This window comes from Octopus sinensis, linkage group LG8, assembly GCF_006345805.1.
Source record: "Octopus sinensis linkage group LG8, ASM634580v1, whole genome shotgun sequence".
Taxonomy (NCBI): domain Eukaryota; kingdom Metazoa; phylum Mollusca; class Cephalopoda; order Octopoda; family Octopodidae; genus Octopus; species Octopus sinensis.
The window spans coordinates 5,714,097-5,731,341 of NC_043004.1; the positions used below are offsets into that span (position 1 = coordinate 5,714,097).

Consider the following 17,245-nt stretch of genomic DNA (forward strand, 5'->3'; position numbering starts at 1 on the left):
GTACATGGATAAACGAGTTCCTTACAAATAGAACTCAAACAGTCACTGTGAATGGAACCCATTCAACACCATCACCTGTGACCAGCAGTGTTCCTCAGGGTACAGTACTCGGCCCAATCCTGTTTCTCATCCTCATCTCTGACATAGATGAAGATACAACCAGCAACGTCTCATCCTTTGCTGATGACACCAGGGTCATGAGACAAATCAAAGACGAGGTGGATACAGAGGCCTTACAAAAGGACCTGACCACCATATATAAATGGCAGGAAACAAACAACATGTTGTTCAATGATAAGAAGTTTGAACTAATTCGCTACGGAACAGATCAAGATCTGAAAAATACAACAAACTACAGAAACCCATCAGGACAACAAATAATGGAAAAACAGTATGTGAAAGATTTAGGCATCCACATGGGAACCAACCTAAAATTCAGAGAACACCTTGACTCAGTCTGTCTTACTGCAAGAAAGTACAGCGGGTGGATCTTGCGCACCTTCAAATCAAGAGATACCTCAACAATGAAAACCCTCTGGAACAGTATGATACTTCCGAGGATTGACTACTGTTCTCAGTTGTGGTCACCAACAACAAAGGGCCAACTATCTAAGATAGAATCGCTCCAAAGAAATTTTACCTCATACTTCTCAGAAACGAGGGACCTGGACTATTGGCAAAGACTCAAAACCTTGAGGATGTACTCAATAGAAAGAAGATTTGAGCGATACCGAATTATATACATTTGGAAAATGATAGAGCAGAAGGTGCCAAACTTTGGTATCAAAACCTACCACTCACTGCGCCACGGAAGACGCTGCCAGCTGCCACCAATCAACAAAAAGGCTGGCCAGGCAGCAAAAACCCTGCGAGAATCAAGTCTGTTGGTTCGAGGAGCACAACTGTTCAACTCCATTCCGGTACATGTCAGAAATCTATCAGGATGCAGTGTGGAATCATTCAAATTGCAACTGGATAGATACTTAAGCACCATTAGAGATGAACCCCATCTCCCAGGATATACACAACGAGCACAAACTGACTCAAACTCGCTCCTACACATGTCAAATTTAAGCAGAGAATACAACCTGGCAACCACACCAGACTCTGAGGGTGGAGTCTTCGACTTGGCCTGAGCATGGACTCAAACCCAAATGAAATGAAATGAAATGAAATATAGATTGAACCTATGTTGCAGACTTGGCTTTCTACCATTTTAGAGCAGATGCACAATCATTCCTTCACCTTTTGCAAGAACAGAGAATCTTTTAGATGTCATGGAAGTTCTCAGAACTTTTGATAATTAAACGAAGACTCATGCTTCTTTCATTTCACCAAAGCTTGCATTGATCAAATATCTAAGATAAACCTTATCTGTTATTTCTTGCAAGTTCTTTTGAAAGTGTGAGCTGATGTATCTGTCTTTTATCATTTACTTGTTTCAGTCATTAGACTGTGGCCATGGTGGGGTGCCACCTTCAAGGGGTTTAGTCAAACAAATCAGCTCCAGTACTTATCTTTAAGTTTATTACTTGTTCTATCAGTCTCTATCAGTCACACTGCTAGATTATGAGGACATAAATAAACCAACACCAGTTGAGAAGTGGTGGTGATGGGGGGGGGACAAACATAGATGGATGTTGGGCCTCATGGAGACAAGGTGGCTGAGTTCCTTTTGAGCGTTGGGCCTCAGGAGGCAAAGTGGCTGAGTTCCTTTTGAGTGTTTGGCCTCACAGAGGCAATAACCAAGACCTTTGGCATTATGTCATACTTGAGAAGAAGACTCATCAAGCCGAGCAAAGTTGCAGTTGTGGCAGATACCGGTGTCATGCAAATGGCACTCATGCCAGTGGCATGAAAAAGCACCCATTACACTCTCAGAGTGGTTGGCATTAGGAAGGGCATCCAGTCATAGAAAACCATGTCAAATCAGACTGGAGCCTGGCACAGCCTTCCAGCATGCCAGCCCAGTCAAGCCATCTAACCCATGCTGGCATGTTTTTCATTATCATACCACTACGTCAGAGACTATATTTTAAAATGGCTTAGCTTGTTATGCAGAAAAGGAGTAGGTTATAAACTCCATATACAGTACCCAAAGTAAGCTATGGGCACATAGGCAGACTAACAGAGTACGTAAGTTTCATATGTGACATGTGCATCAGAGCCGTCATGCTGTGATTTCACTAGATATGGATTCTCTTAAAATACCTGGATAGCTCACTGGAAGTTGTTGTTGGCTTTTGTTATTTAGGAGATATAATTAACAAGGGTAGTGGTTGCTCTGAAAATATAACATGAGTAAGAAGTTGGAGAAAATTCAGGGAACTACTACTTTTGTTGGCAATGAAGGTCTTTTCCCTCACAGTGAAGTGCAGATTAGAATTGTGATGCTGCATGGTAGTGAGACTTGGGCCTTGAATTTAGAGGACTTGAGAAGACTGGAAAGAAATGAAGTGAACCTGCTCTGTTGGATGTGCAATGTATGTATGCAAGAATCACATAGTACAAATGTGCTGAGAGAAAAACTGGGCATGAGAGGAATCAGGTTTAGTGTGCAAGAAAAAAGACTGCTGTATGGACATGGAACAAAGTAGTGAAGGCTGATCGACAGTATCTGGTCACAAAGCCAGGCTTATGGAGGTATTGATTGATGGTGCTTTGTGAAAGACCAAGTACTGTTGACAACATATGAGTGCTTGTGTTTGGTTGTTGTTCAACCATTTCAAGCAAGGCCTCATCTTCCACAACGGGTCTTCTTGTCCTTGGTTTACTTTCAAGGATGGTGCCACCTTCCTTGAAATGTCTGAACCACCTTTGTACCCCACACATCCATTGACAGTTACGAGGCCTTTCACACCATTAACTTCTTTTTCCCCAGTCTTCACACTCATTTTTTTTTCCATGGGTAGCGTGAAATGGTCTAATTGCAATTTTTTCACCAATCATTATCAAAGCTGTAAAATGAAAAATAAATAATTAATGTCTATATGTTCTTTATGAAAATAAAGAATAAACAAGTCAGCCTCAAATGGACAAGTTGTATCAAATTAATGATGGAGATACAAGTTGCCAAAAATCATCACTGAAAATTCAAAAACACTTTTGACTCAACCTGCTACACCTTAGATACATCCTTTTCTACTCTAGGCACAAGGCCTGAAATTTTGGGGGAGGGGGGGGTTAGTCGATTAGATCGACCCCCAGTATGCAACTGGCACGTAATTTATTGACCCCGAAAGGATGAAAGGAAAAGTTGACCTTGGCAGAATCTTAGCATGGAAAGCGGACGTTAAACGATGATGATGATGATGAATGTAAAGACAGACAAAATACCGCTAAGTATTTCACCCAGTGTGCTAATGTTTCTGCCAGCTTGCTGCCTTATACCTTAGATATATTTTTTCTACTCTAGACACAAAGCCCGAAATTTTGGGGGAGGCTGCCAGTTGATTAGACCCCAGTACACAACTGGTACTTAATTTATGGACCCCGAAAGGATGAAAGGCAGTCGACCTCAGCGGAATTTGAACTCAGAATGTAAAGGCAGATGAAATACCGCTAAGCATTTCACCCAGCGTGCTAATATTTCTGCCAGCTTGGTGCCTTACACCTCAGATGTATCAACTCCAAACTGAATTGTAGTGTAGACCTTACTTTAAAAGTAACAACTTCTGGGATTGTGCTGCAATTAATTAAATACCTATCTATTAATAGACTTTCAATATAAATAAGTCTTTCATTTTTTATTTTGATAAGTATTTTAGACTTGCAAAATTGACTAAATAGATGAAATATTCATCAAATTGAAAAGTCAGAATTATCATCATCATCATCATCATCCTCTAAAAAGGTGCTGGAAATTTAGAAAGCTAGAAAGATTGCAATAGTTAAACTAAGGTCATTGATTATCTACAAAATATTTTCTACTAAATGATGAGCTTAACTTTAAGACAAGATATTTATTGTTACCATTTTTTTTTCTTTTTTCATTTAAAAGAATGTAGCTTATACTTATTGCCTGTACCTCCAAGCATGTGTTTAGTGAAAGTGTTCTGCTATAAGTGTGTGTGTGTATTTATCATCATCATCATCTTCATCATCAATAACAACAGCAGTATTTAATGTCTGTTTTCCATGCTGGCACGGGTTGAACAGTTTGACAGGAACTGGTAAGGCCTGGAACAACACCAGGCTCCATTGTCTATTTTGGCATGGTTTCTACCGCTGGATACCCTTCCTAATGCCCACCACTGGAGTGTGCTGGATGCCTTTTACATGGCACCAACACCAGTTCTTTTTATGTGGAACCAGTACCGGTGCTTTTTATGTGGTGCCAGCATTGGTGGTTTTTAAGTGGCACCAAATTTCAGCCTGAATTGGCCCAGGCCATGACTAACTTATCAGCACCACCAGGAAAAGGCATTTAATGATGATTGATTTTACAGTCATTCTTTTGGTACCATAGCTATTCAAGTAAAGAATTATTGTTTGCAGTGATATATCCAAGGTGGTTTATCTGGAATTTGTTGGTGATAGTCATATAGGAACTGTTTGAATGTTATGAGATCTTTTTCTTCTCTTATGTGTCTTGGAATGCAGTCAAAGAACATTCAGATTGTTCAGGTAATTGTGATACTTATTCTCATGGTTTTGAATTCATCATGTATCATCTCATGGCTTCCAGATTTATATAATGTGACTGTTTGTTTATTTTTAGAATGACATTGTAGAGTAAGTATGAGAAGCTGGATGTAGCCAATTTCATTATAAAACAAGTAGAATATTTTGGCTGGATAAGGGCCAGTTCCGATGCTAAGGGGTTAAAAGCATAAAAATTTTAAAAACATCTAAAAACCAATACTGAAGTGGATAATCAAATAAAATATTTGTGAAAATATGCTCAAACCATTTTATTAAAACATTATATGCCAATGAATTTCTAAAAATGTTTTTTTAGGTTCTATCATTTTCCTAGTCGCATATCTTGGAACCGTTTACCAACATAAAATTAGGGATGCCTGCTCCATTTGCTAAACACTTTACAGGAAATGGAAAGTCACTAGCTACAATTTATTTGAAGAAATTATTTTTTAAAAATACAAAAGCATTCACTTTTTTTTAATATATGTTAATAAAAAAGTTGTAAGGTTGGCTTGAAATGTGGCCTAAAGACTAATGGAATGTAACTCATATAGCTAAATCCCTAGTTGATAAGCTATATAAAGTTATTTATTTTCCCATACTGTTTAAATGTTGCTATGGTTTTTTAGTGTTTCTGTTTTTCTTTTTTGATTTGAATTGTTTATTTTTTAAATTGGGGTAAAATGTAGATTAGTATATTTGAGAAAAAGAATTCCTTTGAGGATTTTCTGGTTAGTTTTGAAGTCATTGATAATTCAACAACTTGTGTTATAGCATTTGTTTATATAATCAGTCCACTTGTGAATTTGATATACTTTCCAAATTGTAGTGAGACAACACTAAGGAAGCCGAAGCTGTGTAACAATTTGACAAATGTCTCTTTCAATTGAAATGAGTCCTGGGTAGGTTGGTATTTATTTTGCCTATTTTTATATTTTAGAATCCAACAATGAATTAAATGGCTTGGTGGAAGACAAGGAGATAGCAGCCCGAGCTGTAGCATTGGTTGTTAACAGCTCTCGGAAAGGGATTGTACCACTTTGTGCTGATGTAGCAAATCTTTTGAGAGCTAAAAAAAGGTAAGTCTTTAGTTTCTTTATTTGCCAGCCACGTTGATTCTGTTACATAAATGCACCTTTACGATTCTTGTTATTCAATTGTTTCTTTGATTGGTACTGTCTTGCTTCCAAATACTGTATTGGTTTAAAAAAAAAAAACAACAACAACATAAAGAGCCTTACTTTCGTACCCCTTCACCATAAAACAATATTAGCCACTGTTTGTTTGTATTTGTTTTTCTGCAGCTTTCTTCTTTCATTATTCTTCTTTATTTTTTTAATTGTATAGTTTTTAGTTAGTGAGTTACTGTTCCAAACCCAAGTTTGGTTTTTGACAGTTTGATTTAAAACCATAAACAACTTGTAAATGTGATGCTGAATGCCCTTTAGTTGCCCCTCCCCCTCTCCCTGCTACAAAAAAATACATTTTCATCCATTAGAGTAGACAGATTTTTCTATATATTCATTTGCACACAAAAATAGCCTGTCTTCAATATCTGTCTAATAATGATAAATAAATCCAATATTTTGGTTGGTGATTTTTATGACACTTATGATTATTTACAAGTTATAAAATGGTGTTTATTACTTTCATTCTTTGTTTTCAAAATTGATGTATTTCCAGTTTTACATTTACTCCAAATACTAAAGATCTTTTGGTATTCTTCATTTTCTGTACCTCTTTCTGAAGATTCATTTCTCTTTTGTCATTTCTGTCAGTTCATAATTCATCCTTTTCTCAAGTAATAAATATTTAATTTGAAACCATTAGCTTCAAACTAAGTTTTCTGTTCAGAAAGTATATACAAGTGTGGAGTAACTTGATAAAAAAAAAAAAACCATGTTGTTTTTTCCATGAGCAACTCCCAGTTTTAAAGATTCTGGTTAGCAAAGATTTTGGTTCGTCATCTGTTACAACTTACCCAATCAGTCTCACATTTTCACACTACCTAAGCCATATGAATGGAAATAGTCTTTTTCTTGGGGGCAAGAGATATAGCATCCTTCAGCAAATACAGACAATCTACAAAACCAAAACATTATACATTGTCAAATCATCATCATTTACTGTTCACTTTCTATGGTCACCATTCCTGTCACCATTCCTCACTTGTTTTCAGACAAATTTCCTTATTGCCAAACTGTTTTTCATGGAAGAGTAGAAGTGAACAGTCTTGCTTGTATGACACTGATGCTCATTTACAGTGATCATATGATGTCTAGACAAGGGTACACACAAACACACACACACATGCACATACATCTTAATCATCCATTAACCATGCTCACATCAGTTGGATGGTTTGACAGGATCCTGTGAGTCTCAGGGTTTCTTTCAGTTTCCATTTACCAAATTCACTCACAAACCTTTGGTCAACCCAGTGCTATAGTAGAAGACATTTGCCCAAGATGCCACACGTTGGGACTGAACCCAAGATCACATGATTGGGAAGCAAGCTTCTTAACCACACAACCATGCCCTAAATCTAATAAATATTTTCCTCAGAACTATAATGCATTCACTTAATAAATGCTCTCTTAGTTTAACTTAGAACTTATCACAGTACTCTGGCGGCAATACTGTATCTTCCATAATTAACTGATTTATCTAACTAATTTTTAGCATTCCATATTTTGGGATTCATGTCAATCAGTCATTTGACAGGCATAGATCTGCATAAGACCTGATTGCCATTTTGCAAATGTTCGACTTTTGGTACACCATCTAGCTTATATACTCTCGTGCTCTTTTATCACAAATATTACAAATTCTTGTAAAGTTATATTTAACGTGAACGTATTTGGATGTAAGATCTTGCTACAGAGACATGTTTGAAAGCAAAAAAAAAATGGATTCTTACATTTGTCTAGGTGGAGAATTTTCTCCTGAGACTTTTTCTACAGCAAAGGGTCTTATGTCTGAATACACTCAAATATGTTAAATGTGACTTTGTACAAAAATTTTTATTCAATGCTTCATGCAACATTATTTATTCAATTCTAGCTCATCTAAGTTTTATGCACATCAATAAACATTCTATATGCTATTTTAATAAGAATGATTTCGTTCTTATTTGGGCTGTGAATGACAGATTTGATTTTCATTGCTGATGAAGCAGAACAAAAAAAAAATACCTGTGCTCTATGATCCATTGATATCATTCACAACCCAAAAATTGTGTTTACACATGTCTAGGTGGTGAAATTCCTTGAGACAGTCTTCACAGTGAAAGGTCTTATCATGTCCAAATACATGCAAACGTGTTAAATATAACTTTACACAAATATTTTTTATTCAACACTGCTTCATGTAACATTATTTGTTACAAATCCTGTTCCACTTAAGCTCATTAGTTGTACTTGTTACTCTGCATTTTGCCACCCATGTTGTGTTTCTCCCCAATGTTTTTATGAAGCTTGACATGCAATTCTTCATTCTAATGACTACTGACATGCATAACTACTTTCATTCTCATGTGTTGCCAAAGTATACCAACTTTCAACTTGGTTCCATTAATTAGCCTTATCAATCTTACTTGCCTTTCACAAGTGTTTCGAAAGACTATGAGCAATATTTTTATTCAGACAATAATTTTTTAAAGACTTCTCAAACTTTTAATTTCTCTGAGAAAACTTATTCTTCTCCAAACATAACTCATCATCACCATCATTCTAAATAAGCACCAATTAAGAACTGGTATCAATGCAGCTGATTTACTATTCCCCTAAAATTGCTGGCCTTCTGTCCAAATTTTGAAAGCATTATTGCTGTTGTCTTTTATTCAGCCAGTGAAATTTGCAGCAAGAAAAATCAAAAGTTGTAATAGGCGCAGAAGTGGCTGTGTGGTAAGTAGCTTGCTTACAGACCACATGGTTCTGGGTTCAGTCCCACTGTGTGGCACCTTGGGCAAGTGTCTTCTACTATAGCCTCGGGCTGACCAAAGCCTTGTGAGTGGATTTGGTAGACGGAAACTGAAAGAAGCCCATCGTATATTTGTATATGTATATATGTGTGTGTGTGTGTGTGTGTGTGTGTGTTCGTGTGTCTGTGTTTGTCCCCTCAACGTTGCTTGACAATTGATACTGGTGTGTTTACGTACCTGTAACTTAGCAATTTGGCAAAAGCGACCGATAGAATTAGTACTATGCTTACAAAGAATAAGTCCTGGGTCAATTTGCTCGACTAAAGGCAGTGCTCCAGCATGGCCACAGTCAAATGACTGAAACAAGTAAAAGAGTAAAAGAAAGTCATGTTTTTCTCAAAGGCATTAATAATATAAATGAAGAAGTTTTTAACAAAGATTTCAAATTATGATGGGTTCTCAGTTCATTGCGAACTTTCCCTTATGTATTTCATATGACAAAATGAGCAAAACAACTGTAGTGATGTTTTGGAGCTTGACATGAGGAAGGAATGTAGTTAATTGAATCAATTTTACTTGTTTCAGTCAGTGGATTGTGGCCATGCTGGAGCACTGCCTTTGAGGGTTTTAGTCAAACAAATTGACGCCAGTACTTATTTAAGTCTGGTACATATTCTCTTGGCTTCTATTGCTAAACCACTTGGCTACAAGGCTATAAACAAACCAACACCAGTTGCCAAGCAGTAAGGAAGTTTATAAGCACAGACACACACACATCCCTTTATGGCATGTCCCTGGTATATCTCTTCCATCATTTCTCTCACTATAACCCTCCTTGTCTTACTCTCCAATGCACTCTCCTCTGTGGTGGTCGTCCAAAAATATGCAAAAAGCAAAGACAGGTGAAAGAACAACAGGCTGTATTAGTTTAAACCTCAGGAAAAATGGAAGAAGCTATTCTCTTCTACAGAAAGGAATGAGGAAAGAAAACAGATGGCGAGAGAAGAAAAAATAATCAGGTCTGAATTAGCAGTTACTACATGATGGACTGACCGGAAGGAAGGAATTGGCTTGAGACATGGGTGGCAAGGGAGGCAACAGTGACCTGGCAAAGATGTGTGTCTGAAAGCACGTGTGTGTGTGTGTGTGAGAGAGAGAGAGAGAGAGAGAGAGAGAGAGAGAGAGAGAGTGAGCACATGTGTATGTGTGTCTAGGCAAGCACATGTCTGAGTAGAAAGATTATGTGAATGTGAATGTGTTTTTTTGAGTGTGTGTGTATGTGCATGTATGTGTGCATCTGTGTGTGTGTTTGTGTGCAAAAGCTATTTTGTGTGTGTGTGTGTGTGTGTGTATGCAGTGTGCAAATAGTGTGTGTGCATGCATGTGTGTCCTTGTGTCCGTGTTCAGTGTGTGTATGTGCATAAGAGGCAGTTGGATGTGTGTGTGTGTGATGCTATTGTGTGCTGTATGTACAATTCCTGAATACTGTGTGTGTTTATGAATATGTGTATGTGTGTGAGCAGTTTGTGTCCCAGCTTTTAGCTACTGTCTGTATATATATATATATACACACACACACAGTATATATATATATACACTCACACATACGTACAAGATGGGCTTCTGTACCATTTCTGTCTATCAAATTCCCTCGCAAGGCATTGGTCAACCTGGTGATATAGTAGAATATACTTGCCCAAGGTATCATGCAATGGGGCTGAACCTGAAACCATGTGGTTGTAAAGCAAGCTTCTTAACCACACAACCATTACTCAGATTGGGGTTGAGGATAAAATGCCAGGTCAATCTTTGTAGGAATTAAACTCAGAATGTAAAGGAACAAAATTATATACTGCAAGATATTTAGTATTTGGTATATGTTCTGAAAATTGTAGAAATATTTTAAGGTTTGGTTTGTATTAGCTATGATAGGGAAGGCCATGCTAGAACACCACCTTTAACTAAATGAAGATTGTCCATCCACACTGATAAGGTTATGTAATGATAAGAGCTGCAATGATGAGCTAGCTGATAAACTACAAGCGTAACTTCTTTTATGAAGATTCAACTTAACTGCCACAGTATAAAGATAACTACATAACTACTAAATAAATGGTAATTCTGGGAAGCCTTTATAAATCAATCCATGAAATACTTTAAATTACTAAACGAATGAATTCCTAATCAAAAAGAAATACTGTTCCTGTTTCTCTATCTCTCCAAGATACATGCATATATGTGTGTGTGTGTACATTATATATATATACATATATATATATATATATATATATATAATATATATATATATATATATATATATATATAAAAGCAAATTGTTTGTAACAAATCTTTTGAGAAGTTAGGAAAATACCTTGGTAAGAGTTTTATATATATATATATATATATATATAGCTTACCAAGATATTTTCTAAGTTCTCAAAAGATTTGTTGAAAACAAATTTGCTTATTATTGGTATTTACACAATTTTGTAGCATAGGATGTCATAACATATGCAAGCCAGCCATTTTGTGGAGAAGCTAGATTCATTACTAATAGAATTCTATCAAGTAAATATATCAATTTCTGGGATTTATATTTAACTATTATTCCATTTATTTATCTGAAAATATATAAATTGAAGAGAGGAAGAAAAGGAAACTAGCAGCAATTTGTAAGCTGGCTATATCTAAACCCCTGGGAAACATATGTTCTATAATAGTTACAAGTATAAATAACTTAAGTAAAACAGTAAACATCACACGTTGTTAAAAGCTTGAGATGAAGTTTTCATGTTGCTTCTTATAGTTGCTTGTAGTAGAAAAGCTCTTATATCCAATTGTAACCACTGGATTTTAGATGACCACATTATACAGCCAGCTTGCCAGCCAGCCAGCCAATTAGCTGACTCCCTCACACTAGCTACACACAAGTTCAATAGGTGACCTGCCATGAATAGTCTTGTGTTTCACTGGATTGCCCTACTTAAGTAGCTTTTGCAAAACTTTGTAATTGTATATATACGTTCTTCAAATTGAATGAAGTTTGTGTTTTAGGTAACTTTCTAGAGAGATGGTAAAGTTGGTTAAAAAGTAATGTGACCCAGAAACATACAGAATACATGTGAGTGTGTGTGTGTTAGGTTTCTCACTTAACCATGTACTAAGTCTTGCGATTTCTCTGAGGGAGAAGGTAAGGGGTAATAGTCGAATGACTCAGCCCAAATGTATTACAGCTACTTATTTTGTCTACTGTTATTTCATGAAAGGCAGGTTCAATTCCTGTGGGATTTGACCTCGGAAACATGAGAAGGCAAACGAGATACTGTAAAGCAGTTTCTCTGAAGAAGGGTTTCCTGCCTCTAATGTTGTGAATTTTTTCCTTCTTCTTCTTCTTCTATTCAGAACACTCTAACATTAAACATAATCAAAACTTTGTTGAGCTGACTTTTGCTGTCCTTCATTGGAGAATCTCTGATAAAACCATTTGATAGTTTCTCTTTTTAGCACAATCAAATTCCTCAGTTTTCTTTTTTTATACATATGTTTTGACTGAATTGACATCTAATTATATTTATATTATATGATTTTGTAAATAAGATTTTTTATGTTTTAATTAGGGGGTGGGTTTGCTCTGTCATCTCGTCACTACCATTTTATCTTCTTCCCAGTTACTCCCCTCACTTTCCTTATATGGTGCAGGGTAGCCTTGTATCTCCTCTACAGTAAGACACCTGGACTTGTCCCTCTATCATATTTTAATACCCCAACACCTGGCATAAATCCACACACACACTCCACTTAGTCAGTGGAGCTTTTTTCTTTCCTTTTTTTGTTCTTTTCTTGTCTTTTGCAAGTTACTTGGTGTGCTAGCAGCATGAAACAAATTACTCAGTACACATTGTAAAATGGTTAGCCTTAGGAAGGGCATCCAGCCATAGAAACTGTGCCAAAGCTGACCTCAGAGCTCAGTGCAACCCTGCAGCTTGCCAGATCCTGTCAAACTGTTCAGCCAATACCAGCATATAAAACAGGTAATAGATGAGGATGAGGAAGAAGAGAATGGTCGTTAGTCCCAATAACCCTTTACTGCGTTTCCTATACTTTGGGGAGGGAAGAAACTGTCCTCAGACTGGAGATTTGGCCTGAATACTTATAGCTGAGTGGACTCCACTAAATGCACCCAAGGTGCCAGGTGGTGATGTTAAACAGAGCAATGGATTGAGCCTACTCTTCCCCAAGTAGGTCACTGCAGGATTTTAACTCAGAACACAAAAGAATCAGAACAAATACCACTAGGCATCCAGTCTAATGTTCTTACATTTCCACCAATAATCCACTGCCTCAAATTGATACTTTGTTATCAAACCTCAACCCCCGAAAGGAGGAAAAGCAAAGCTGACCCCAGCAAGCATTTGAACCCCATACACAATGAATTAGAACAAATACCATGAGGTATTTGTCTCTACTGGCTCTGCCAGTTTGTCATCATTGATTCAGTAAAAAACAATAAACAAATTGCAATAGGTTTCAGACACTGGCTTTGTATTTCTTCTCTCAGGTAGAATATGACCATCTTAATCCATCTAGCCGAGAATAGGTGCTTTTCTCACTTCATACTTAAAAAGAAGGTTGTGAAAACCTCCCAAGGTCCTTCAATATATAGAACATGAAGAAAACTACTACTGAACATGGCATGTATATTATTGAAAGTATTGACTTAGCTTGTCACTAGACTTCACCATAATACCCACAGATTCTTGTTCAGCTAAACATCTGTCCTCCAGAATTAATAAGGAAATATTGACAATCATTAAAAGAAAGTGAAATGAACAATGGCTATGATAAATATTTGCTTCAGCATCCATGCAAAATATAGTTTGAAGAGCCATCTGAGCCACACTAGCAGAGAAAATTATTGTATAGTGAGTTTTAAAAAGTTCATTAGTAGTTCTCTTGTAAATATACTGTTCCAGATTTAAAGTTCTGCTAGGAACCAGCAATGATATAATTAGAATAATAATAAAATATTAGAGGTTTATCAGTGATAAATATTACACTCTCATCTTGTTAATGAGACCTCTACTGTTTGTCTTATCGTAGCTCATATGATGAACAGGAATAAAAAAATAATTAATTTCCTATCTCTGTACATCTGCAATTGTGTGTTTACATAGGTTATTAATACTAAAACATATAACTATATACATATATAGACGGAAACGTAATGCAGAGGAAATAATAAGTTATACAATTATGTGTTCAAACTTACAGCAAGTTTTGCAATATGATTTTTTCCAGTACATACTAGGTGTGCCATCCTGTTCACTATCGTGCAAACTTATGACATCTTATGATATGTATATATATGTGATAAACTAAGGACTTTTATATGACAAAGTTAAGTCAACATAGTAATAGATTTCTTCATAAATTCTAATGCTATCTTTGAGTGCTTGAGATTATTCTAAATTCATTTACTGTGCAAGTGAGTACTATTAAATAAATAAAGGGTACAGAAGGAAATTAGTCATATCATAACAGAAAATTTCCATAAATTGGGTTTCAAATGTGTAAATATCATTTAGCAACTTGCAGAAAACTGCTTGGAGGGTAGCATTTCTGCTGGTGGTAATGGATTCCATTTATGTAATTGTAAAATTTCATTTTATTTGATATTTCAATAATTACTAAAGTCTTTCAGGTTGTGAGCTGGCAGAACCGTTAACACGCCAGGAAAAAAGTGCTTAGCAGCATTTCATCCACTTTACATTCTGAGTTCAAATACCACCAAGATCAACTTTGCCTTTCATCTTTTTGGGGTTGTTAAAATAAATATCAGTTGAACATCTAGGGTCAATGTAATCAACTTACCCCAACTCCTGTAATTCCTGGCCTTGTATCAAAATTTGAAACCAGTAATGACTAAAGACTTTTTTTTATTTATATAAACTGTTTTTGTACATTCTGATTTAATATTTTCTCTTACTGATATCACTGTTCTTAGATAATCACAATTCTTGCAATGTAGGGAAAATTTTATTCGGGCATAAATGTTTGGTTTGCTGTTATAATTTCATGCAGTTCATCCTTTCAAGTACCTTCGCTGGAGCTTTGATGAATTTTGTCGCATAAAGTCATGATATTTCTATATAGCATCTGCTGAATTTAAAATGTTTTGGTGTCCCGATAAACTTCAGATCTAGGACAAGGCTATGAAAAGAAAATATGAAGTGATGTTTATAACATTCCATGTTGTTGCAGTATTGCATGTTTTACATATTTCCTGTTTTGTGTGACTCAACATGCCGGTCATGTGGTCAGTATTATTTATCATGCAATCTACCAATCGGACTAATTATTTAGCAGATTAAGGCTTCTACAAATAAAGAACTTTGTATAATTGCAGTTTCATTTGGACTTGGATGGATGCTATATTATGAGATTTCACAACTTGACTAGATTGGGAGTAATACTTACTAGACTGAAATAATATTCTCTCATAGTTTATTGATCCTGTCTTTCACTTGTCTCAGTCATTGGACTGTGGCCATGCTGGGGCACCACCACAAATCAGCCCTAGGACTTATTTTTTAAAAAAATCTAGTGCTTATGCTCTCACTTTTTTGTTTGCTTGTTTTTGCCAAACCACTAAGTTATGGGGATATAAACAAACCAACACTAGTTGTCAAGCAGTGGGGGGGAGCAAACACAGAGACACACACATATATGCATATATACATATACCTACATGATGATGCCTGTCTGCTCATTAGATGAACGTAACCATCACAGACAGGTGTGTCAATAATGCCATGCAAGGGTTTTATGTCAAGTGCGACTTGCACAACACCACGACAACTCTAACTAGCAATACCAAGAAGCCCAGTGACATGCCAAGTGCAAAGTATCTGGTTCAGTAGAGCAGCAAGTTTTATATATGAGTTAGCCTTCTCCTAGAGGGATGCCTTGACAAAGACCAGGGGTCTCCCATTCCCAGTAGGCTTACTGCACCCTCAGACGCCAATCCAAATATTTCTACGAGGTCTGATCAATAAGTATCCAAGCTGTTGTCATGGTAACGAAGCTATAGTATGCAGAGTAAAGCCACTGGACATAGATTGACTTTGAACTCGGATGTGCATATGTACTAAGTTTTAACATTCTAGCTCACTTCCACTGTTTAGAGCAGTGCTTCAAAGGAAGGTGTGTAGTGTGTGATTGTTGCATTGACCATGACAGAGAAAGTTGTCATGGCAATACCTGCTCAATGGTCAACACAAAGTTGAAGAAAGTGTATGGAGAGGAGTGTATGAGCAGCACATAAGTGTATGAGTGGTTCAGATGTTTCCAAGATGGCTGAAAAAATGTCAATAGTGACAAATGTTCTGGGAGACCTGCAATCATCAGAACTAAGAAAAACATCACAGATGTGCATACAGCTGTGAGGGGATATAGTTGAATCACCATCCATGAGTTATCAGAGGATGTGCAGATTAGTTATGGTTCAGTTCAGTCCATTATCATTGAAGATTTGGGTATGAGACACATGTCTGCCAAGTTTGTATCAAAACTGCTTTCGGCTAACCAAAAAGACACTCAGGTTTCAGTTGCACAAGCCTGAGGCTTTTTTTCTTCTTCTTTTCTTTTACGTGAAGAGAACTTGAAAATAGTTTTTAAATTTTTAATTTGTAGGAAAAGAACAAACACATTTATTCTGAAAGCATTATAAATGATACAAATATATTTATTCTGACACTGTAATCACACTCACTTACAATGTGTGTGTGTGTGTGTGTGAGTGTACATGTATAAGACAAGTAGTCTCTAGCCTTCTGGTTTGAGTTATCTTTCCTTTGTTGTTCTTTCAAGTTATGTTTATAGCTATTTTAAAGTTTCTAGAAATATTTCTTTTGCCAGATTTATTATAGCCGAAACATTTTAAGAAAAAGTCAGTCATTTCATAAGTATATGCAAACCAAGTATTGTTCTGCAACCAAACCAAGCCATTATTTCCTCTGCGTGGTTTTGAATAGTGCTTGGAACTGTAGAATATAGCATCTAGGGTTTTATATCTATTTCTTTATTACCCACAAGGGGCTAAACATAGAGGGGACAAACAAGGACAGACATAGGTATTAAGTCAATTACATCGACCCCAGTGCGTAACTGGTACTTAATTTACTGACCCCGAAAGGATGAAAAGCAAAGTCGACTTCGGCGGAATTTTAACTCAGAATGTACCGACAGACGAAATACGGCTACGCATTTCGCCCAGTGTGCTAACAATTCTGCCAGCTCGCTGCCTTAAAGGGTTTTATACCTTCTCATTCTGAGTTACCATAAGTGCAGCTGTCCTCTACTTTTCTAGATATGTTTGAAAACTAATCCCTACCTAATCACCAAGAGTTTGAACATTAATCCATGCCTAATCAGCATGAGTGGGAAATGCTCAAGAGAAAAGAAGGAAAAGGTATAATGACTTTGTAGGGTTGCATGTTTTACATATTTTGGTGTATGATATGGCTCAGCTCAAAATTTCCATGGTCTCTATTATTGAACATGGCCTCCCAGCATTTGTTCCCGTTCTCTGCACTTTTAGTTCGAATCCTACTAAGGTTTGCTTAACCTTTCATCCATTCAGGACCAATAAATAAAGTATGAAGCCAGTACTGTGATTGA

General features: G+C 36.5%; 1 protein-coding gene across 1 annotated transcript in view; it reads left to right on the forward strand.

The window, feature by feature from the left end:
* The window catches only part of LOC115215040 (ras guanine nucleotide exchange factor Y), a 182,061-nt gene that overhangs the window by 90,099 nt on the left and 74,717 nt on the right, over window positions 1-17,245 (forward strand). The window contains exon 2 of the mRNA XM_029784173.2: window positions 5,585-5,723. Coding sequence (XP_029640033.1) covers window positions 5,585-5,723 — 139 coding nt within the window. The remainder of the gene's footprint in view (window positions 1-5,584; window positions 5,724-17,245) is intronic.